This window comes from Hypomesus nipponensis, chromosome 12 (genome assembly GCF_054491055.1).
Source record: "Hypomesus nipponensis isolate SF chromosome 12, ASM5449105v1, whole genome shotgun sequence".
NCBI classification, from domain to species: Eukaryota; Metazoa; Chordata; class Actinopteri; order Osmeriformes; family Osmeridae; genus Hypomesus; species Hypomesus nipponensis.
Window position 1 is genome coordinate 3,693,387 of NC_140372.1, and position 24,158 is coordinate 3,717,544.

Consider the following 24,158-nt stretch of genomic DNA (forward strand, 5'->3'; position numbering starts at 1 on the left):
CTGCTCATTTGAACGATTATTATAGGAACATTTTGGCAAATGTTTGCATCGAGAGCCGATCATGATGAAGACCTGTGGAATATCTGCACTGAAACATTGACCAGTGAGTATTGTGATGTCTCCCACAGAAAAAAAACTAAACATGAACTCTAGGTGCTTGGTTCTTGTTCTGTTTTTTATTTTTATTTTATTATTATGGAGATTGTATGCAGCTGTAGACAATAAGGCATCACTACAAACAAGTAAAACAGTTTGGCAGCATTGTTTTGGCTTTCCACATATTGCAGCTGTTTGGTCTGCGTAAGCATACAAGGAGTCCTCTTACAATGTGATAACTCTGAAACAACCCTACGTTTATTCAATTGTGTTTCATGTAAATTACACAAGCAGATCTCCATGACACCAAGTACCTCCCCGCTGTTCTCAGGAACTTACCATGAGTTCTGGCAAGTAGGTAATCAATTAATAGGTTAGCGTCACAGCAAGCATTAAGCAGATGCCTTTAATTGGTTAGAGAGGGTAGACATAGTGTTTTTAGGTAATTGCAGGCTTTGTCTTAGTGGCACAGCTTCTTCCTGTCATTTTAGGGCTGTGATGACCAGCTTTAGGGCCTAGACACACACACACACACACACACAGAAAGACACAAAACTGACACACACACACAGAAAGACACAAAACTGACGCACACACACAGAAAGACACAAAACACACACATACCTAGAAATACACAAAACACACACATACCTAGAAAGACACAAAACAGACACACACACACAGAAAGACACAAAACACACACATTCCTGTCTGTAGATGAGCTGACTCCCCACAGCTGTGTTAAATCATATCTAAATCACTTTAGCTAAATCAAATCCGATATTAAAATAATAATCATAATAACAGTATATCTCATATACGCTATAACCAAAACCCATAGTGCAAAGCAGCACATGTCTAGTCTAGACAAGTACTGACAGGCCTTTGGCTAGTTTTGACTAATTTACTCTGCGGTTATATGGATTGTCTAGCAGTGTCTTGTCAACGTTCATAGTATCCATTAAGGAAATCCATTCTGCTTATCCCAGCTCAGCCGAATGGGATTGGGCTAAGGCTAAGATCAGTTTGACTAAAATCAGTTCAGCTCTGAGATTCAAGTCTACTGCTTTTAGGGTTTACCTTCTGTGTTCAAGCAAAAAAAACGACTTTCCATATTTACATTTAGACGACGCTCTTATGCACAGCGACTTACAGTAAGTACAGGGACATTCCCCCCGAGGCAAGTAGGGTGAAGTGCCTTGCCCAAGGACACAACGTCATTTAGCCTGGCCGGGAATCGAACCAGCAACCTTTTGATTACGAGTGTTACAAGTGTTGAGTTGAATGCAACCTATGTACTCTGACCTCTAGCTGAACTTTGGGCATGGATCAAAAGTGAGTGGTTTTCTATCTGCTTACAACCCAAAAATAAATAAACATTGGAAGTAGTCGCTTGTTTAGTTTCTCTGGTTTGGTTGGCATGTGCGTGTGATTGAGAGAGTCTGGGAGTCACCTGACCGTCGGGAAACGGTTGACATAAAAAAATAAAAAGCTGTGAATCACCAAGCTTAGACCATATGGGTGTAGGTGGCCTTCTGATCGGAAGAGGATTTAAACAGATTCCTGGGCTCCCCTCGCTGATTTAGAGAGGCATCTGCTGGAATGTGTGGACTGGAAGAGTAATCTCAAGATTATTGCGGTCTGTCCCCCACAGAGAACGAAAGAGCTGCGATCCCATTACCTGTATGAGAATACTCATTTCTTTACAGGACGCTTGGTGAGTGTTGTAGAAAGTAGGCCTAAATCTCAAATAAGAGATAGGTTAGTTTAATTCTCAGTGGCACAAATGGTTTGGCTGGAACAAGTTCGTCTGTGGTAGCGAAATGAAGACTCAGAAGTATGTCCAATTATTTATGTGTGAAAGGTATTAGCTCAAAAGCTACAAACAATCATTTTCAAGTTCTTTGAACGAAACACCATAGTTAACCTCCTTCCATATCAAATTCGTTTAGTATTGCCTGTTTTATAAGTCGACTTGGCCATAGGAGTAAAGGTCAGTGGCCAGTGGAAGGCGACAATCCAGTGCCTCGCAGAGCTTTGTAATCTGTATTGACAAGTGGAGGAGGTCGAGATCGTTGGCCCGTCAGACCAGAGTAGACGGAGAATGAGGTAATGATGGACTCGCGGTCGGGAAAGCTAATCTGAGTCCGACTTCAAGATTAGACAGATTTAGTACTTCAGCCAAAGATGGGTTCCATCCCCTCTCCTGTGTTACTAATCTCTCCTTTCATAGGAATTTGCTCCAATAAACCTCCCAAGTGAATTTGGAGACTAGCCTATTCATCTATTTTTGACAGTTATTTTGTCTGGCATCTGCTCAGTGATTAACAGTTTTTCCAGGATTAATGCTAAAAATAGCATTTCCATTAATCAATTCGTCAGTTTCTATGAAAACTAAGATGATTTTCCACAACATTTTAGAATAATTCTAACATTACAGAGAACCATTCACGGGATAAACTCCCTTATCGAATTGGATTTTGTTTTGCACCCTGAACCAACTCAACTGGGATTGACTGGCCTTTCCCAAACCCCCACATCTCGTACATCTGTTCACCAACGCTTCCCACAAGGTTACTAAACGGCTTTCATTAACTCACTCAGCACAGTGTTGTTTTTATTCATCAGAAGGACTTTATGGTGGCCATTGTTTGCTTGCAGGCAGCCATCTGCTCACCGAATTATCCAATAAAAGACGTCTACCATTGTTGATTCCCCCTTGCTTCGACGTCATTTCGTAAACATCCTGAGATGGAGTGAAGGGTCCTGGCAATGGCCTGCCAATACTCACAATAAGCAGATAATAGTTTAATTAGACGATTCACTGTTTACGCTAGTTACGTTTTTTATCTGTGACTGTTTGTAATAGTCTTATCTGTTCCCTTATTTGTACTAGGTAGAGCTGCAGTACCTACTTGCCTGTGGGGAAAGTATTGTTTAATAATGAGTATCATTGCAACAAAATACTTTTGCCACTTTTTGTGACAATTAAGTGGTAATCCTCTGATATCATGAAAATGATTTTAAAAAACTAAGACAAATAATGGCCAAACGGATTCATCGCAACCCAAAGAGTTTACGGTCAAGATGCTCATTCTGACATCATATCGTTCTCTCAATATTCCTAAAGTTTCACTAAATGAGTTCAGTTTGGCACCAACTGTTACTAAGAGGGAGTTTCTACTTGAAGTATAGATCAGGAAGTCAGCGTTTGACCTCTTCATTCACAGTCTGCCCTTCTGACACTCCTAATCCTGTGTCACCCAGGCAACACCTGGGAGACCACCTGGCTAATTACTTGATAGTAAACGGCATGTCAATAGTGATAGATGTCCCCAACTGGATCACAAGCGAAACGGCACGCAACCAAACTAGAATGAACCCTCACCGGTCCTAACCGGTGGAGATCTGCACAGCAAGCTATCTGAGGCCTCGTTGATCCTTCATTTAAAATAAACACTGATGCGCCACCTGTCTTCGTTCTAGGGTAAAACTCTATCGGTTATCATACTGACTAAGTGACCAGTTCAAATCTCAGGGCGGATGAATATCAGTGCTACCAGCCACTCAATCGAATGTAACATAGTGAAAGAAAGTGGCCTCCCCACTCCTTTTAAATGTTGTTTTCTGATCAAAACGCTCTACACAATCTCCATTCAGAAACACGTGTCTTCTTTTCTCCTCTCCGTTAAACCAACCCCTCCTCCCACTGATGCTTGCCAGCTTCTAGCGACATCACAGCTTGTTCCTTTGCTCTGAGCTGAAATGTCGCACAGGTCGGAGAGGCTTACTGGCACAGAGGCGTCGTTACTCACTTCCAAATCAGCCTGTCCCTCGGTAATCACAGGCTTTTGTTGTCGTACAGTGAAAAGAGTCAGGCACAACAAACACTGGGTCCAGACACCCCGGGTTATTTGTCTCTGTGCGTGGGTGAGGGTGTGTGGGTGAAGGTGTGTGTGTGTGAGAGTGTATTTACAGTATGTGTGTCATTATGAGAATGGGGGTCCTCAACTGACTTCCTGTAAGAGACAGATCATACGTTCTCATTACTGTTTCTTGCTTATTTCATTGATGGCATTGTGGCATGTTTTGCACATACTCTAAATACAACCTGACTCACAAATAAAGAAGAATTTTTGTTTTTTGTATGTTTTTTTTACAATGTATTTTTTCCAGAATTTGTAGCATATTAAGTAATGGGTGCCTTTAACAATATTGATGGGAGTACATAGTCATTACATAGTAATGACGCGTACGTTCCAAGTACAGTCCTGGCAATAGTCTCACTTACATTAGTAAATGTAACTATTGGATAGTGTTTCCCAAAAAATCTGACATTAATTAAATGAAATTTGACTGTATTTTAATTGTGAACTTTAATTGTGGCTTTTTAGTTGTCTTTTGAAAAATAGAATTTTTCAATGTGCAATACATTGGGCTTCTATGAGCATCATAATGTTGATTATTTTCAAGTTGAACAAGCATGCACTATCACTCTGAAGGCTTGCACCAGTCTTCACAAGCCACCTCTAGAGCTTAACAAATAGGATTACAACGTAGAAAAAAAAAAATCTCTTGTCAAAGTCCCATCTGCCTATTTGGTTGGGAGAGCTGTCTTCCAGTTCTGCCATGACCACTCTGTAAGGGGAATGGCACCGGAAAGAAATTGAAGGAATAACCCACTTTTGGACCATGCGATCGAACGAGTGGACTATGCACCAAACCCGCCCGTTTATGTTCAGTTAAGGAGGAGAAACGTACAGGCCTATGCTTTGATTATTGCAGCCCACTTTATTACGATGCCTTTTATCTTTAGGACTAGCACTTTGTGGGCTCTGTGGAGCATCTTTCTGATGGGTTACATTCACATGGAAACAGGTACACATAGCAACGTGCATGGGCTGCATGAAAATTCAGTTGAATTGCTTGATTGTGGTTTTAAATGATCTGATTGACTTTTGCAGATGCAAACCATGGAATTGCAGAGAATGCCATGGCACCAAATCGGGTAAAATCTCAATACTCTTCTGGGAGTTCAAGCCAGCCGACCATACCTAAAGGACTTCAGACTCAGTCCCTCAAGCCGTACGAAGGGAAAGGCGCCATATCTAGAAGAAAGAGAAATATTCTTTTCCCCAGTGGAGTCAGATTATGCACTCAGGACACTGTGGAGCAAGCAATAGACAATCATCTTAAATACTTTCATCTTCGAGGTATGTAAGCAATTCACTTTTGGCATGGACATGATTTCCTACATTTCAAATGCATTTTGGTGGTAATAAGTTAATAAAAACCCTAATTTAATTTGTGTACACCATTCATGTGAATGAGTTTAGGTTTGATAAGAATATACATGTTTACATACATACATTTTCCCTCCCAGATTAACAGCTAGTAAAACAAGTCCACAACATGCTTGTCCTTGAGTAGCACATCTTATACACAACATGCTATTCAATTATTGTTGTTTTTCTGGCATCTGAGCCTCATGTCCACGTAAAAAGAATTAATTTATGTTACATTTTTCCCAAAGTCTTCGTTTCGAACACTTGTACAGAACCATGTTAGTTCAACCTCACCGGATGACAAAGAGTCAGGTTCATGATGACACTAAGCTTATTGTGAAAGTGAAGAACTTGTTACTAATGAGTTGAATGTCCAAGCCCATTTCCGACCTCATTTGCACTGATTGACGCTACCACGAGGAAGGCTTTTAGGTAGATGGTAGGATGTCTGGCACCAAGGAAGCTTGACATCAGTCAGACTAACAAGACTTGCCCCTTTGTGGTGCCTGTCAGATAGCTATAACACGTGGATCCTCACCTGGTCAGAGCTTAGAAGTGAAAGCCGCAGCACTACCGAAATAGCGGTCCCAGACATGGATCAGATGAGCCAGACTTTGCCATGACAACCTGAGCACCAGCTCTCTCCACACATCTACCCCGAAGGACCTCTTGGTGGTCCTCAATCACATGGGTGGTCTCACACCCTTCTTCTGGCCTCCAAAAAATGTGTGAAAAAACCATCAGCCACATGTCATTTTGTTCTTACCTTTCCAAGGAACAAAAGTGTGGAATATCTGACGGTAAAAAATAAAAATAAAACATAGTTCTCACGGAAATCTGAGTTTTGCACAGCACCTAATGTGTTGAATGTGTGCATTTTTCTAACCCAGTTTGTCAGGAGACCGTATGGGAGGCATTCAAGGTGTTCTGGGATCGTCTGCCAGAGAGGAATGAGTACCAAGCCTGGGTTAACAAGTGCCAGGATGGATCTCTCACTGTTATGGACATAGGTGCCAATTTCAGCCAATCAGAGGAGCACATCAACCTTGTTAGGAGTGTAAGTAGCTCACCTGTCCTGTGTCACCTGCCTGTGATGCACGTTGCAGTTTGTGTGAGTTTTTATGTGTACGTTTGTAATATGATTTTAATAGATGTGTTCACTCTGTGTTTCAGAGAGTGGCTTTGACTGCAGCTAGCAGGTGAGTTTAAACTGCCATGTCTCTTTGATGTGCGAAGCCTTGCATTTTGTTTCATGAAACAAAATTTGTTTCGCGCCTTCCCCCTCACTCTCGTGTGTTTGGGAACGAACGTGGTCCAGGAGACCGTCTGTGTAGAACTCACCCTCTTCGAAAACACTGTTTTCCTTCCTCCCCCATGTTCTCACCCCCAACCCTTCCCCTTCACGCCAGTGAGCCCACCGGTTCAAGGTCCACAGTGTGCAGGTAGGCCATGCTCGGCCCTGCTCCTTCTAACGCCCAGCTGTATTAGAGACTTTCTGCTTGCAAGGACTCCCCTTCTCCACGCGCTCACTCCCAGAGAAAGATTCTTCCTTTTAGCTACTTACTACTTCATAAAAAATATAAATACATCTACCAGGAATTAAGAAGTTGTTTCTGGGAAGCATTCTCACACAGGAACAACAATCTTATAAAGCCCTTTATTAGAATACAGTGTTCGAGTCAAAATGGCTTCAGTTCAGTCAAATTCAAAAAAAAAATTAAACCTCAATTACTAAAACATTATTTCACACGTGCTATACCTTAGTGATTATAGTAGGCCAGATGTAGTGAATATTCTGTTTGTGTGTGCTTTTCTTCCAGCTAAGCAGTCACACAACCACTATGATCCTCATAATGTATCAATCAATCAAGACGGCAATCAGATATTTAGATTTTGATTGGTTGTATCCTGCTTAGTTGGAACAATATTACCTACATTTCCTTATTCGGTAGACAAGATCAGACCGTAGTAGAAGCTTGCTTTCCTGTGAGCTGCTTGCATGTCACAACAAAACACTGTAGTTGTTTCCGTTTTCCAAGGGGTGAGTAAAGGAGTGAATTTGGAAACTGTTTCGCCGCTTTTGCAAATGTTATGATGGCTTGTTATCCTTTGTGATAACGGGGACTGAAGTATTGACTCAATCGTTTCTTTCATGTAGCTCTGAGGCCCAACCCACGGAAGAAGAAGCATTCACCGTCCCAAAAGGTTACCGTCTTTTTAAAATGGATTGTATGAAAGAACTGTAATGTTGACCCATGGTCAGAATTGACATGGAATTGACATTTATTGTGATAAATCGTTGATACAAAAAACACATGCTACTCAGTAGGTATTGATATTGATATCACTGCAAATAGAGAGATAAGAGGCTTATATTTAGTGGATCCCCCCTGTCATTCAGTGCTCTCAGTTTGTGTCACTTGTGGCTCCATCCCGGTGCTCTGTGGGGCTTGTCTGACGTTCCTGACAGTCGTTGCTCCTAGAATAGAGCTTTAATCCTGCTTAGCGACGCCTCTGTGGTTAATGGAGAGTGTAGACATTAGAGTTAGGTTGAGGACCTTTGTCTCACCTGTTTCAGATTTTATCCTAGCAACAGCTTTAGACTGGATAGGCAACAATATACATTTTACACTTTTATAGTGATTATAGATTAATCTGTAAAATGTTTGCAAAGGCAATATCGAAAACCACAATGAGAAATATTTAAAGGCTTATGGCTGTTTGTTTATCTATGATACCATCAGTTCTTACCCAGGATTTCATTCTGTGTTCGTTTTTTTCTTCTTCTTCTATCTTGTCATAGAAGAAGAAATCAGTGTGGTGCCAGCAGATACATTTACAACAATGCGAGGTGACCACTCATCAGAAACAAGCACAGAAGTCACAGTTGGAGTCTTCAACACTGCTACTACTGACTTATCAATTCAAGGGGTCACTGTGATTGTTTATCCAAGAATGACTTCTTCTGATGAATTTACCACAGATGCTACAATCGTTCCACGAGAAACTACACCTACTGTACAGGCGATTGGAGATAATATTACCCCAAGAGGCACAGTTTGGGTGATGGTTGAGAGCGATGATGATAACGCTCAGGAGGACCATGGAGATACTGTTGAGGTGACAACATTTCTTGCATCAGATGAGATTCTGGAAATGTCAACCGAGTCCATTGTATCGGTCACCCACACACTACCTGATCAGGTCAGCCTTGAAGTCAATGAAGAGATGACCACAGACGCCGCTGTTGACGTCGCCACGGACAACGCGGTGGAATATGCTCAAGCGGGCAGCGTGGAGGTTGTTGCCTCTGAGGCTACGATTGAGGTTGCCCTGGAAACCACGAGCGAGGAGACCGATCCAGAGGGTGATCAGGAGCTAACTTTGGAACCGTCTTTACAGGCGAGTACGAAAACACCTTCGGAAGCTCCTGTAGAAGATATACATGACGTTGGTGCTAAGAACCTTGCAGCGACATCTAATGAGGTTATTTTAGAATTCACAGAGGAATTAATTCCAGAAGACTTATTGGAAGCCACTTCAGAGGCCCCTTCTGAGGCTGCCGTAGTGGTAATCCCGGAGACCAATGATGATCTTTCAGAGGATATTCAAGAGATTAGTCCTGAATCTTCTTTGGAGCCTTGGTCAGTGACTGCTTCTGACGGTACGACATATATGCCTGATATAGATAGTCCAGAAATTGAACAGACTCCAGAGGCAACTACAGGGGTGGTACCAGATACTGTTTTTGAAGCTGCATTAGAAGACACTGTGGATATTATTCCTGATACCGTCCATGAAGATGTCCCATCTGAAATACCAGAGACATTATTAGAACCCACATCGGAAGAAAACATCCAAGCACTTCCTGAAGATGTTCCTACAGATCCTGCAGTGGATGACATCTCTCAGGAGGACAGCAACGTTGCCACTAACCCGATCCCAACAGTGTATTTGATCCCAGAGGAAGATTTCGAGGCCCCAGAAGGTCCATTAGAGAACTTGCAAGAGGTCACCTCTGATGTCACTGCAGGTGTCCCCTCTGAAGCCACTTTGGCCACAACAAACAAACCTGTTGAAGTAATCAATCATGACATCACAGAAGATGTTCTCATCAAGGATACATTAGGCGACATTCCGGGAGTAACTCAAGAGGCTGTGCAGGTGGTTTACACAGAGGTTACTGAGACGACCACCCCAGAGGATGCAGAGATGGACACTCCGGGAACGTCAGAGCCAGGAGCTCCAGAAGATGACACACAGCAAGAGGCTGAGGAGGTCCCACCCGTGACTGAGCCTGAGATCCCTCTCCAGGTCACAGTCACGATCACAGAGGCGCCCACAGAAACAGCTGTGAATGCTGAAGAGGTTCTGACAGAGGAAGATAGTGAGGTTCCACCTGTAGTTACTGCAGAGGACGGTTCACAGTATGCGGTAGTAGACACTGCAGGGGTTGAGGAAGCTACAGAAGCTACAAGTGAAACAACAACAGAAATTACCACAGCAGTCACTGCCTCTGAAGCAACAATGGAGGGAGCCTTGGAGGTTGACGTACAGACCACTACCCTGAACGTAGAGATTGCTACAAGTACTGCAGAAGAGCCGACTGCGGGAGGTGTCATGGAAACCACCCTGAACCCCACAAAAGAGTTGGCAACAGAGGCTGGTGTTCCAGTTGATACAACAACAGTGGGAATTGAGATCTCGACAGAGCATGTTGAAGAGATCATCTCGGCTACTACAGAGGAAATTATTTCTGAATTTACAGAGGCAGATCTTATTGAAGCTGATAATACCCCTGGTGCAGTTAAAGAGACGGCACCGGAGATAGCAACAGAAGATAAATCAGAGCCTGAAACAGCTCCTGAGGCTGCTGTTGAAACCATTCCAGAGACAGATGAAGAAATCCCTCCAGCTGAAGTTTTACCGGAAGAATTTGAGCTTCCAAATGAGGCCTCTCCAGAAACTGTAGAAGACGAAGACGATAATTCAGATAAGGACACTTCAGAGATAGCTGAGATGATTCCAACAGCTGTGGATGTAACAATGACCTCAGAGGTTTCAGATAAAGAAACTGATATGGTTGAAGCTGCAGAAGCTGCTGTAGAGATTTCCCCCGAGTCTCCATTAGAGATCGCTCCTGAGCCTGCAGTCGAAGTCACACCCAAGACTGTTCTAGAAGACATTCCTGAAGAGTCACGAGAGGCTGCTGTGGATGACAGCCACGATGTCACTCCTATGTCAGCCGTTTCTCCAGATGTGACAGTTGGGGTCGCAGTTGAAGAAAATAACAATGGTGCCACTCAGAAAGCCACTGACACAACTACTGTCCTACAAGAAACAAATTATGACACTTTTGGAAACCAGGACTTCGAAACAGTAGAGGAGAATGAAAATACTGTAAGTAATTATTGCATCGGCACAATCTGTACAGTTTTATCAACACTTTATGCCAGGAATGAAAACAATTGCTGAACAGTGTTGTTTATGTCATGATACAATTTGTCCTCTGTACAGATTGGAAACGAGATAGATGATGTGAAGGTGAGGCCGTTGAGGCCGATGAAGGACCAGGTGGTGGAACTGAGCATCAGACTGAAAGGAGAAACCTACAACAATGCCCTGAGAGATCCCTTCAGCGTCCAATACAAACAACTGGCCAAACAGTTTACTGAAAAGGTACATTTACAACCTTCTTCATTTTTGTTTAAATCAGTTGAGATACTCTAAATGGATACACACGGTATGCTTTTTCAGCGATATTTCCAGTTATGTCACATCTCTGAACGATTTGATGAACAGATGATCATTCACTCCTTTTACACTTTAAATTATCTTCTTTTTGTAGTGACAAACAGGAAGCACATTACATAATGCAATCTCTTAAAGTCGGAGTATATAGAGCTAACTCACTCACGAGTTTTGTAGTATTTTTTGTCTCAGATGTACAGATTTTCATGCTTTAGAACATTTGTACTGTTTGTCTCAGGGCTTGCTAGGTATTGGGGAACACAGAGGAAATCTGCCAGGAAAACTTAAAGAGAACAGAGTACAATGAGTCACTGTGAGTTGCATTGGTGATGGAGTCTGGAGTGACAGCTTTGGAAAAATGTCCTCTGCCGGAAAAGCAAAGTACCGGTGAATTCCCATCACTGGGACTGGCCGCTGCACACTTTCATCCATGCTTTGGTCACGCATGGCAGAATTTAGTTTTATGTTAGATCAAGAGGTCATTAATAAAGGAAATGCAAAGCGGATAAAAGACTCCCTTAATAGAAACAGCAGAAGATCACTTGACTGGATCTGTTTATAGGGGAGAGAGGAGGTGGCTTCATGTTCTGACTCTTGATAGAAATTGATAGCTTTAGGATGCACAAAGATCAAGAAGTGAGCTTTGGCAAGGAGGTTTCTGTCTGTGTTACAGATTATCTAACAATGTAGTAATAATCACATGGTAAATAGTCCTGGATTAAAAATGAGTGTTTACCAATGTTTTATTTCTTTGTATAAGTATATCAGTCGAAATCTGTCATAAAGTATGTTTTTCAAAATCAGAACCTACGTAGTGGACAAATTATGATTTTAGCATCAGAAACTAAGCAAAAACACTCAGATTTGTATGGCAAATGGATGTGCCATTGAAAATATGTTGTATTATTTTGTATTTATTCAGATTGAAGAAGCATTTGAACGATTACCAGGGTTCAAGAGTGTCTTTGTTGTTGAATTCAGGTGAGTTTGAAAATCTGACTACAGAAAAAGAAAGTACTGTAGACATGATTACGGCCCTTTCATTATTTCTTTTTTCAAAATTCCTTTAACTTCATCTTTGTGTTTACGTTCAACATGTGAAGACCACAAAAGGACCTTGAAAGGTAAGCATAAATACCTACTGTTAAAAAAACTTGTTCAGAGTTATTGCATTCACATGTCAGCACACATCACTCACAAAACATTCTCATAAACTGTAGACAGCGAGCATTGACACGCAACTGTTGAAGATGACCCAGAGAGTGCTGAAATGGCAAGACGGATACCTGTTAGAGAGTGCACAGAAGTCTTATAAATTCATCACATTACAGTTCAGTTCCCAGTTCAGCTATATTATATCCCCCAAAAAACAGTCCTGCTCTGTGTATGATACACACAGTCCTGCTAATGATATATCCATGTGTATGTTTCTGAATAAGCACAGTGAGATCACATAAACCTGAAATTTCCCCTCATCTGCAGGCTCTACTTGCATTGCTCTGTTTGGCCAAGGTTATGATCCTTTCAATTAATTCTAAATACAGGAGTTTGCTCATAAAGTAAAATAAAAGCAATATACTTCACATATGTTATCCATTACATGTTTGACATGTTCACTTAAAGGCATATATTGTCCATTCTCATTGATATTTCATGGGTGCTTCATGTTAATATACTATACTCTTCATCTACCTGTCAGTGGATGGACTTTACTCTAATTTAGAGTAATATCCTTACAATGATCAATCACCTCATAAGTGGGATAAGTCCCTCGCACTCTTAGTGACCACCTGCTGGTCACGATGGGATTATGGGTGAAGGTTTATGACAAGATGGATTTTCATCCCTGTCAATGAGTGCGTTGAGAGCAGATTCTCCCATGGTTTAAAGCAGCAGTTTCTCCCTATGGACTGACTTGTGGGTAACACATTATACGTTCTTTGAGACTCTAAATCTACCTAGCTCTCCCCAGTTCTGGGGTTCGTATAATGTCTGTAAGCAATGCAGCAATAAACGGTCCTGCCAGGGCATTCAAGCCGAAGGGGAATTCTGCTGTCATGAGGGTAGAAGTGGATCTGATCGTAAAGTACGCTGGCCTTCCATCCCACACTTTGCAGTGAGCACGCCTGGAAATGTATCTAGGTCAGGTTTCTCATGCTAGAACCCTCTCCTGTTGCCTTTAAACCTTTGGTGATTTACGAGGAAACACTATTAGTAGGCTGATACCAGATAGATGGTTTGTAAACAATATTATCCCTTTGCTTTTCCATGTCGTATACACTGTATCAACACCAATCTATATTCTCAGGGGTTTGGTTGTGGTCGTCCACTACGCTGTGACTCTGGAGGTGGATGCGGCAGGCATCAGTAATGAGACCATGGACTTCATCACCCTCCAATCCAACATAGTGGAGAAAAACTTCCCCGACGCTGAAGAGCGTCCCACTGTGGTCTACACCATCACTGACTTCCGCAACTACATCACAGAAGCCCTGCACAAGGAGAACTTCATGAGCAATACTACTTTGGATGTAGATCCAGACTCCCTGCAGCTAGAGAATGGTAAAGACCAGATCTAGAGACCTTCATAGACTTTGAGCATGCTTGATTTAGCTTTTTGGTTTGAATGAGCAATATTATTGACACAAAATGGCTTACCATGTCCAAGTCACAAACCTATAGAGAACAATAGTTGCTAAGTGTTTCACTTGATCTTAACCCTCCTATTCTCTTGCAGTGGAGAACTTGTTGCCCTCTGGAAAGCCTACAAGTCGACCAGTAGACACAGATGATAACATGGTACGTGTCTGACAGATGTTTTCTGGCTATTTTCAGAAATGCCATATTGAGCAAATTATTGTCACTAATAAATATAAAAAAGTATATAATAAATAAAGATAACAACAGAAATATAATAGAAAGATGACGCAAATGTATTAAACTGACAGACATGGCTTGTAATTTCAAAGACAAATTCAAGCAGCACAGTTAAAAATGCCTCAGTGAATCCCAAATGGACTTTCTCTGTTTTTTTCTCTGTCTTAAACACACAGAGACAGACCCGTTAAATTTAGTATTTAAAGGGCCACATCTGAAGTTAATTCATTAGGACTTTCGTTAACTTCAAGATTTGTATTGATGCCCACAGGCCATAACAGAGTTTTGTTTATCTTAGTGGTGAAAGACAATAAAACGCTGCTCACTTGCATGATCTGGACCACTTATGTGGGTCGAGCCCTGTTTCACTGTTTAACTGGCTCTGTTGTTTGTAAGAATTCTTTTTTTTTCTTTTTTTTTGGAAGAGCACCAGTGGTGTGTGTGTGTGTGAGCCAAATCTTCTTTATCCATTTTCTCTTTATGGATGTTCTGACATGTTAAAAAAGCGTACAGTATCTTGACAAAGTTAGAGGGTATTTGCTTTTGTGTCCATTGTCCTTACTGTGTACTTTGGCTCATTCTTTAGGGAGTAATATCCTTACATTTCTGTTCTTATAATGTGTTTTTATCTGTTGATGGGCCTTAAGGATTATGTGTTCGCTAGCGGTCATAAGCTGTATATATTTTTGTCATTCCCAACATGTGCAAGCATCCCAATTAGTCAGATATATCTAGTAACATGGATGCAACATAAATGTTTGAACTCTCTGCCTCATGATGGATGAGCTCATTGTAATGTCTTTAAACACGGCATTGAGAAAGTTCGAAATGAAAACACACAGTGTTTTTGTATGGAGACCAGCGAGACTGTCCAGCAAGAAATGTGCTGTTTACTTTACCCATTATTCTAACTCTTTGTTTGTTTTAGGATAACATTCTTGCTGCCGAGAAACCACCTGATGTTCCTGGACAAGATCTGGATAGCAACGACCTCTTCCTGAAAAAGGACGACTTTCTGTTTGACCCGGCTCTGCCCTTTGACCCCTGGAAGGACTCCGGGACCGTGGTGGCGAGTGAAAACGATGTCCTGATTCTGGATGAGAGCACCATTCTGCCATCCACAGACTTTTCTGATAAGACTCTGGACCTGGGCTCCACTAAAGTCACCCCTGTTTCTACCAAGAGTGAGTAGTACTTTTATATACACACCAGATTTACATTCCATTCTGCTGTGTGATAAACATATTGTATGTTTTCTATTATTTTAACTATTTTTTCTTGTCTTTAAGAGAACAGATTCCATTCATGAACTTCTGCATGTGTTATTCTGGTTTTAGATCATGGAAATATTGAAGAAGAGGGATTTCTTTTGGGCAACACTTTGACTCAACCCACAAGCACTGATACTCCCAATGGGGATGATGTGGTTGGAGCTGGAGGCTCCGGCAACTTCTCTGTTGGAGAACCACAGACCACCGCAGGAACCGAGGAGGCCCCTATCTCAGCACCTTCTGGTTCTGACCAAGGAAGCTTCAACGATCACTTTTTGGATGCCGGATCTGGCTCTGGCTTTTCTGGAGATGGCCAAGGGGTGGAGGTCTGGCCGTCGCTGCCTGTGACAGGCTCAGAGAACGGCGAGTACTTTGAGGAGGTGATGCCGCCACCGGACACCGAGCCGGAACAAACTGGAGGAGAGGAGGAAGAGGAGGAGTGGGGAGAAGATGTCACTCCACGTTTCACACGGTACCCAGAGGTTGTGGATCCGAAGGTGCCTGAGCCGATGGACTCTGAAGATTCTGTGACACAAACCGGTGACGCCCCATCTGGAGGGGAACACAAAGAAGAGCCAGAGGTGGAGGAGTCGTATCTAGACAGAACACTCATCACCCAGGACATCCGTACCAACCCCCATTTCACGACCACCACCCAAGCCCCTGTGTTCTGGACTATGGAGACCTTGACAGTGGAACTATCCATGCAAACACTGGAGGCCTCTGGCTTATATGATGATTACTATCCCAGTGAAACGTCCACTGTCATAGCATCAACCTCCAACTACCACATTCCAGATGCGTACACTAGCCAGGCCCCTATTTTGATGGAACCCATTGATACATCTCAGGAAGACCATGGAATCTTAGAGGAACTGCCTGTGATCACCACAGAGGCAACCACCACAGAGGCAACCACGCCTGGGTCAACCACCCCAGGTGCAACCACCCCAGGAGCAACCAGCCCTGGGTCAACCACCCCAGAGGCAACCACCCCAGGAGCAACCACCCCAGAGGCCATAGATGGCACTCTTCCCACAGCTAGTGTTGACTCCTCAGAAGACGTAGCATCCACTGAGAAGCTCACTACTGTTGAGCCCCTCATCCTGAAGGACTTGGACACAGACACAACTGTAATGCAGCCGGTCACACAGTCAGCAATCTTTGTGGATGTGGAGTTGGACACAGTACAAAACTCCATCTACGACAGGATCACATCTACACCTCAAGATATTGAGTGGTTCACTGAAAAAACGCTAATTTTGGTGCCAGAAATTGAAGACATCAATGATGAAGTTGAGGTTTTGGAAGAACAAGTGGCCGAAATCACAGAGGAGTTGGTCCCCCTTGCCCCAAATGTTGATTTATCTGATGAGGACTTAACTAAAGATGAAATCCTTTTCGTTAGTACAGCCACCGCAGCCCCTCTAGTCACTCCATCCGTGACCGCAAGTCACAGCACCCCTTTCTCACCCGAAAAGGAGTCACCATTTACACGTGTATCAGACACTGTGCCTGAGGAAGAAGATCTCCTGTACCACGAATCCTCGAACGAGGACTTACTTTTAAAGGAAGAAAAGGAGGGGGTCCAAGCAAGCACAACATCTTTGGAGGAGCCTAGTTCAATACTCTCTGCAGTTACTGTAAACGGTACAGAAAAAGCTCCCACAAGCTTACCTCCTTTCTTTCAGCCAACATTCAGGCCCACAGAAAAGCTACCAGAGACAACTGCACCAACTGAAGACAGAAGCGTTTTTCTGGCTGAGCCTGTAAAAGAAAAGACTGATGTCCCCCTTACCGAAGAAGCAAATATTTTCATTCCTCAAAGTCCGACCTCCCCTGGCCAAAACACGTCTCTGTCAGGCTCTTCCAACGTGGCAGACAACATCGACCTTACATTCGACGTGGTCCAGTATGACGAGATGGGCTACATGGATGGGGACAGCAGTGGGTATTCCAGTGTTGCTCAAGGCTCAGATGGAGACATCAGCAAGGCTCTGGCAGCCAGCCCTGGTCGGGCTTTGATGGTCTTTTTCAGCCTCAGGGTAACCAACATGATGTTCTCCGAAGACCTCTTCAACAAGAGCTCTGCTGAGTACAAAGAACTGGAGCAGAGTTTTCTAGAACTGGTAATCTATTATTTCAGTTTCTGTATTTATTTATTTTGTATTTTATTTTGTTTTACATTCAAAATGAAAGTAATTAGCATTAGCGATACGAGTAGTTATCAATGATGAGCACAATGACACTGTCTCTTTCCCTGTTCCGCTCCAGCTTGTCCCGTATCTGCAGTCCAACCTCACTAACTTCCAGAACTTGGAGATCTTGAACTTCAGGAACGGCAGCGTTGTGGTGAACAGCAGGATGAAGTTTTGGAAACCTGTGCCTAGAGGAGTCACCAACGCTGTTTACCTGATCCTCGAAGACTTCTGTAACACCGCCTACCAAACCAAGAACATGGCTATAGACAAGCATTCACTGGACGTGGAATCAGGTACACGTCAACCCCACTCTTTCTACTCATTATTTTTTGCGTATGTATTGAACTGAGTTGTCACATGGCAACAGCAGACATTCAAAACAGGTCACTGGTCACCTGGAAACTCCTAATGCTTTCTGAAACTGTATCCATGGGAATATGTATGACCTAATCTGTCTGGCTCAAACATGACCAGACATATCATACTGCGGGATATGGATGACTCATCCTCCTGTGTCTGTGTCCGTGGTCTATCCCCACTGAGCTGAGCCCTTTTCATAAACTGTCTGAGCTGATCAGAAGTAATGTACTCGCGTCTCAGCATTGATCCTAATACAAGCTGAGTCACAGTTTGTCTGGACTCCACAGGGACAGTTTAGGGACATCCAGGTCTCTGCCATCACACATGCACTTTTGAAAGGCAGCCCAGGCAGTAGTAATAGATATAAACCCACATGTATCCACATAATATATATTAACATAAAGTGTGTACTGGAGTTTTGCTGTTATTGCAATGAACGTAAACTTTTTCCCCCCTTTGTATCAGAGAAGCCCCAGACAACTGATACACTGTGTGTATGTTCTCTTGCTAACAGGTGACAAAGCAGACCCTTGTAAGTTCCAGGCCTGCAATGAGTTCTCTAAGTGCATGGTGAACCGGTGGTCTGGAGAGGCAGAGTGTGTGTGCGATGCAGGCTACTTCAGCGTTGATAGCCTGCCCTGCCAGAGCCTCTGTGAGCTGCAGGAAGACTTCTGTCAGAACGACGGAAAGTGTGACATCATTCCTGGCAAGGGGGCCATCTGCAGGTGGGCAAAAGTTTAGAGATGCCCCCTGAATGTGGGACATTGGATTCGGCCTGTTTGGATCAGTATGTTTGCATTTGTGTATAAAGGGGGTTTAGATTCAGTATTTGTCAAGGTGTGCTTGTGAATGTGAGAGTTTCTGAGGGTTTACATTCTGCCCGTGTCTGTGTGGTTTCCGATGCTGTTCTGTTTGTCTGCCTGTGTTCTAGATGTCGCGTGGGGGAGAACTGGTGGTACCGTGGGGAACACTGTGAAGAGTATGTTTCAGAACCGTTGGTTGTTGGCATTGCCTTCGCCTCTGTCGCTGGCTTTCTGTTTTTGGCCGCTGGCATTGTCTTCTTCTTAACCAGGACACTGAGGGACAGTTATGACAAGGACGATTCAGAAGACCCACTACGGTAAGCACCAACAGGAAAATAATTCAATGTAACAGACAATATTATTATTTTGTTGAGTGGTACAGAACGATCTCTATGAGAGTAAAACTTGGATCAGAAGTAGGCAACTGGACGAAGGCATAAATGCAGATATATCTATGTAGAAAAACTAAGATGTAAATAACTGTATTTAAAGGTTTGGATTGGTGGATCTTTGGAGCCTGTGTGTCTTTATAGTGATGCTTGACCCAAAAACCAGTCCAAAAGAACAGGCCCAGGGGACTGTGTTGAAACCATTTGGCATCAATTTGTTTTCTTATAAACCAACGAGGACATGTTTATTGAAAAACATCAAAACAGCCCTGATTGTGTTTAGAGGCATGAGTTGTGGGGTGACCATGGGGGCTGTCTCTGCCCTTGCACACACACAGTCGGGTAGCGACGGACAGATCTTGGACTGCTGCCTGATCTAGCGCCGTGGGACAGTTAGCAGAGCAGAGTCAACACCCTCTCACAGCGGCTTGTAAACAGTAACAGGTTCACGACATCCAGATTGAGGCAGCTTTTGGGTCAAATGCAGAGATGTTTCAGACAACTGTGCAATTCATGGAACACATGCGTCAGGTTTTAGGTGGTAAAATGCGCACACTGGATTCCTGTGTGAAAAGTGTTAAACAAACCTCAGATTGCTTAGTATACGCCATTGAAAATGAAATGTCTTTGTTTGCGTTCATAGACGTCTTAGACCTTGATTCAAACAGACAAGTGGCTGTGATCAGACAGGAAAAATGAGCAACAGGCTGGCCGTGAAGGCAGTTTCAGTTCTCTTCAGGGTAATGCACTTGAAAGCTCAGTCATGTGTTGAGAGCGTATTGCCAGCTAAGGTTAAAAGAGGAGAAAGCTTTGGAACAGGCACAGAGTGACATAATGTGTCTGATGGGCAGTGCAAACATGCTTGACCAGCTGGTTGGAATCCTGTTTAACAAGCCTCAGGATGTGATGTCAATGCCGATTGTGAGCAAAGCCACTGTCGCCTGACGTCATTTCCCACACGCAAACGAGGGTCGAGCCCATCTACGGCAGCAGTGTTCGCGAGTGCATCTGTCTGTGTCTAAATATATCGTGACGTACAGTGACATAAGTGATATCATATAAAAGGGATAGTGTTATAATTGAGCTCATTGTCTCCCCCCCCCTTCCCGTCTACCCTGTAGTCACGGCGACAGCACCCCGTCTTTGGAGCGAGCTACCAAATACAACCCCATGTTCGAGAACGACGCCATGATGGTCCAGTACTACCGTCGCTATGACGATGGCGGCGGCGGCGGCGCGCACCGTGGTGCCGGTTACTCCTCGGTTGACTTTGGCAGTGGGGACGTACGTCAGGTCTACGAGAACAGTGACCTTAGTAATCAGGTAGTGAACACAGACGCAATCCAGCTTAGTGGGAGATAGAGACGTGGTCGCCCGACCGTGTAGAGACAGAAATGATATGCCGTTGTGTAAATAAGATAAATAACATAAGGCCGTTTAGTTTGTTTAATAAAAGAGTAAGTTCTATATAGTTCATAGCATAACTACATAGCACCATTTTTACTGTGGGTGTGGCTATGTTGTCACATGGTATGTGTTGTGACCTTCATGTAAAGAGTTGCCATTGTGTCATTGTTTGCGGCCGTTGTGGATAATCAGGTCAAAGTTCAACCAAGACTTTATTTTTACTTAGCCTAAGCTAACCTGAGTAGCCAGGCCAACTGTGGGCGTGCAGTCTGGAAGAATCTGACCCCACAACTACCTCTAGAGTTATATAACTGTCTCTGGCTCTCTCCCTTCAGGAAATTCAGGACCGCATGAGGATCCTGGAGCTGTACACGAAGGATCGCCAGTTTGCAGACTTTGTACGACAGCACCAAGTGTAAGTGACTATTTCAGAATTGACCAGAGAAAGGGAAAGAGCCTCACTTGGAGACAAATAATAAATCATTTCAATAGGGCCATTCATTGTTCATAGAAACATTCATGGTGAGATAGAAATTCCTGGGTAATTCATCTCAGTTTTGACTCACAACAACTCATTGTCTGGAATTAAATTTGAAACGTTTTATATTGTACGAAGAGAAAAATATATTGCCTACTAAAACATTGTAAAGCTTTACTTCGAGTATAAAACTGTAGGAACCGGAGACGTTACACATTCATATTTGTTCTCCTTTGACTCTTTGTAGTGAGTTCCACACAAATAGAAAAAGTTACAACTCCTTTTAGTCTTTAGGTGGAAACAATGGTGTCATAGTGTCGCCCCTCAAGAGGGTAAATGCAAGGTCGATTGATAATCCAAACCTCCCCAGAGATTATGGACTTGGAAGGTTTGAGCCACGACACAGACTGGACAATCTCTCTTTCCCCCAATAGAACGCCCGCCCTCTGATTGGTATAACGTCTGAGCCTTGGAAGTGACTAGCAGACTGCAAACTTTCTCCTCCCCATCAGCCTTCCTGTCAGTCTTGCCCTGTATGTTGAGACCTGTAATTCAATATGCTTCATTAAGATACGTATACGTGGGAGTCAGATGGCTGAGCGGTGAGGGATAGTAATCAGAAGGTTGCCGGAGCGATTCCCCGCCATGCCAAATGACGTTGTGTCCTTGGGCAAGGCACTTCACCCTACTTGCCTCGGGGGGAATGTCCCTGTACTTACTGTAAGTCGCTCTGAATAAGAGCGTCTGCTGAATGACTAAATGTAAATGTACACATCGTGACAGACCGAAGTATAAGTCAGTACAGGTTTTATTAATAGCGTGTCGGTCCTCAGCTTTGAAATGACTGCGTGTAAAATAGTCCAGTCCAGCAGTCAAATCATCAAAATGATCAAAATAGAGGCGGCGTCACGTACCTGTTTTCCCATTTTGAGCTCTGCACAAATGCAGTGCAGGACGTCCGAGGGTGGTTAACCTCCTCAGCAATGTCAAAACCCAGGAAGAAGAGAGGAGATGAGGTCAGGACAGAGCGTGATCGTGTGCAGGTCATGTGTTCTAAGGGAGCGAGAGGCCCTGACTGTGTCTTAATAAGACTTCAAGGCCCTTCTCTAATTCATAGGGGATAAGTGGGCTACACAATAAGTATTTCTTAAAAATTGACAGTGCTTGTCTTTTGGTGTTGAACTGAAGGAGTTGTCTCAAAAGAGCAAATCCTTAACCAGGTTGCTGAATGTAAAGGTGCTGTGTTATGTAGCAGTTGTCCAAGGCTCATGTCAAGCCGTTTCATTGCTTATTTTTCATTTTGTGTCACTTATGATGTATCTATTGTATACATCGTATATGATGATCTTCTCTTGTGTGAAAACAGAGCCCTGGACCAGCAAGTGAGCTCCTCCAACTAGGACCCTTTGAAGGCCTCAGTTGACGCTTTTCAACCCAAGGTAAGTTCTATTCATGCTTCGTTTTTTTTTTAATTCACAAACCCACACAGTGTGTCGCAATCTTTGTGTGTTGGTAGTGAACTTTTCATCTTGGACTTTTCAGGAAGCTGCCTTTGTCTTTGGTCTCGAGAAAAAAAGAATGTGTCTTCGGTTGCCACGGTGATTCTGACGTTGCACGACGATTCTAGACAATCTTGTGGACGGATGGAAACAGAGACGTTAATAAGGACACTTTTGTGCGGAGGAGGAATCTGGACCTAAGCAGTGGGCCACTAGTTCATGTGACCTGACTTTTTTTTTAAATAATCGTGGCTGTCAATACTCACTTTGTTTTTGTTACCAATGGCTTCCCCACCTTGTCAGTTTAGGTCTACTCCTTTCGATGCAACCATTTTGAACATACTGCACATCATCTCAGCACCAAACAAACACAGAAAGCACAGCTTTCAAGCTGTCCAGGACTTGCTTCTTACTCGCCGGACGTGGGATTTCTCCCATTCTTTATTTCCTCCTGTCCTCTCTTCCTCATCCATCTGTTTCTTCAGTGCCTTCATTAGGTTCAGTCATCTTGGATGGGACGTTGTGTAAAGGAAAGCAAAATCACTGGACACAATTCAACTGTCATTGTACATTGTCATTTATAGATATGTTTTTTTCTGTACACATCATCAGTTTTTTTTGTGACAACTATTCTGCTCAATATCCCCACACGGTCACTGTCCCATTTGGTGTGGTAAGCTCCTGCCCACAGCTTGAAATATTCTGGTTTTTTGAAATTACTTGATTCAAATATTTAGTAAAAAGATTTATAGGTCGTCATTTGCATAGATAGTACCACCTGAAATGGGTACAATGTATACCTGTCGGTGTTTAGGGAGAGAGTGTTCATCCAAATAAGTCAACTATTTTGGTTTTATCCCAAAACCAATGTAAAGATGTTCGATCGAAGGTGTGGTTTCTGATATACACACATTGTGATCAACAAGTCTTGTTAGATGTCAGCTTAACCATGCTTGTCATTGGTGAGCTCTTTTTTGGTGTGTGCTTAGGAAAAATACTTTTTTTTTTTTTTTTCTTAGTTAGTCTTCAACATGTCTCCTTAAACCCAATGTTTCAGGGTTAAATGTGTTTCTTGTCTTTGCTATGGACATGTTTCGTGATGTTGTGTTTTTACATTGTCTTCAAATAGCTGAGAAACCAAACAAAGCTCTGTAAAGTGTTTCTAGGATTTAGACGGTTCAGAGCAAATACGTGCAAATGTTTTTTCAGAATAAAATGTTATTATTTTTTACTTTTTTTTATTTTTTATTAATGATTTGGTGAGGTCTAGGTGCCTAGTTGGCACAAGGTCAGCACTGACATTTACGTAATCTAAGAGCTCGAAGGCTTTCCAGCGTTAGAGCAAAGCCAATGTCTCTCAAACACAAAGTGACAGGTCATGCTCTGGGTCATCCTTAAGAACCTATTTGCTCAAGGTACATGCCTTACCACGACTTAACAATTGCTTACAGTAATTCAAACCAAACACTCTTTAAGCTCTTTCCACCGAACAAACCCTGAGCCTGCACTTTTATTTGTGGGTGGGGTGTGTTTGTTTGGTTTGCTTGTTCGTCCCTGTTCTTCCTTCCCTGCTCAGTCTGTACTGTGTCTCGGTGTTCATGCTTTCATCGTCTTTATTGTCCTCGTCAAACCTGCCGGGAGAGACACAGGATGAGCACACAGGGGCTGCTGTTGAAATGTCCTCTCCACAGTTTCCAGGCCTCCACCCTGAACAAGACCAGGACTACCTCTCGCCCTGTCA

The 24,158-nt window shown here is 43.1% G+C and overlaps 1 protein-coding gene across 13 annotated transcripts; it reads left to right on the forward strand.

The window, feature by feature from the left end:
• The first annotated feature begins 30 nt into the window (after positions 1-30).
• impg2b (interphotoreceptor matrix proteoglycan 2b) lies at positions 31-23,648 on the forward strand. Of its 13 annotated transcripts, none has more exons than XM_084667751.1 (22): positions 4,602-4,974; positions 5,061-5,309; positions 6,272-6,438; positions 6,555-6,580; positions 6,791-6,823; positions 7,540-7,586; positions 8,185-8,501; positions 8,586-10,781; positions 10,899-11,060; positions 12,055-12,113; positions 12,236-12,256; positions 13,441-13,694; positions 13,870-13,931; positions 14,938-15,193; positions 15,347-17,409; positions 17,555-17,774; positions 18,356-18,566; positions 18,773-18,961; positions 20,155-20,356; positions 20,776-20,855; positions 22,285-22,357; positions 22,461-23,648. In XM_084667751.1, the coding sequence occupies exons 1-21, from the start codon at positions 4,896-4,898 to the stop codon at positions 22,316-22,318; spliced, it is 6,927 nt and encodes a 2,308-aa protein (XP_084523877.1). In that variant the 5' UTR covers positions 4,602-4,895; the 3' UTR covers positions 22,319-22,357; positions 22,461-23,648. The 13 variants fall into 13 exon arrangements, with proteins under 13 accessions (XP_084523874.1, XP_084523877.1, XP_084523878.1 ...); XM_084667752.1 differs by having other exon boundaries at positions 8,185-8,232; positions 8,365-10,781; XM_084667754.1 differs by having other exon boundaries at positions 8,188-8,232; positions 8,365-10,781.
• Positions 23,649-24,158: the final 510 nt, after the last annotated feature.

Excerpts from the sequence above, each read along its gene's own strand:
- impg2b (XM_084667746.1), top strand. The coding sequence starts at position 4,896 with ATGCCTTTTATCTTTAGGACTAGCACTTTGTGGGCTCTGTGGAGCATC. Across the intron at positions 6,439-6,554 it reads ACATCAACCTTGTTAGGAGT|AGAGTGGCTTTGACTGCAGC; the intron begins GTAAGTAGCTCA and ends TCTGTGTTTCAG. Across the intron at positions 20,357-20,775 it reads ACAGTGACCTTAGTAATCAG|GAAATTCAGGACCGCATGAG; the intron begins GTAGTGAACACA and ends CTCTCCCTTCAG.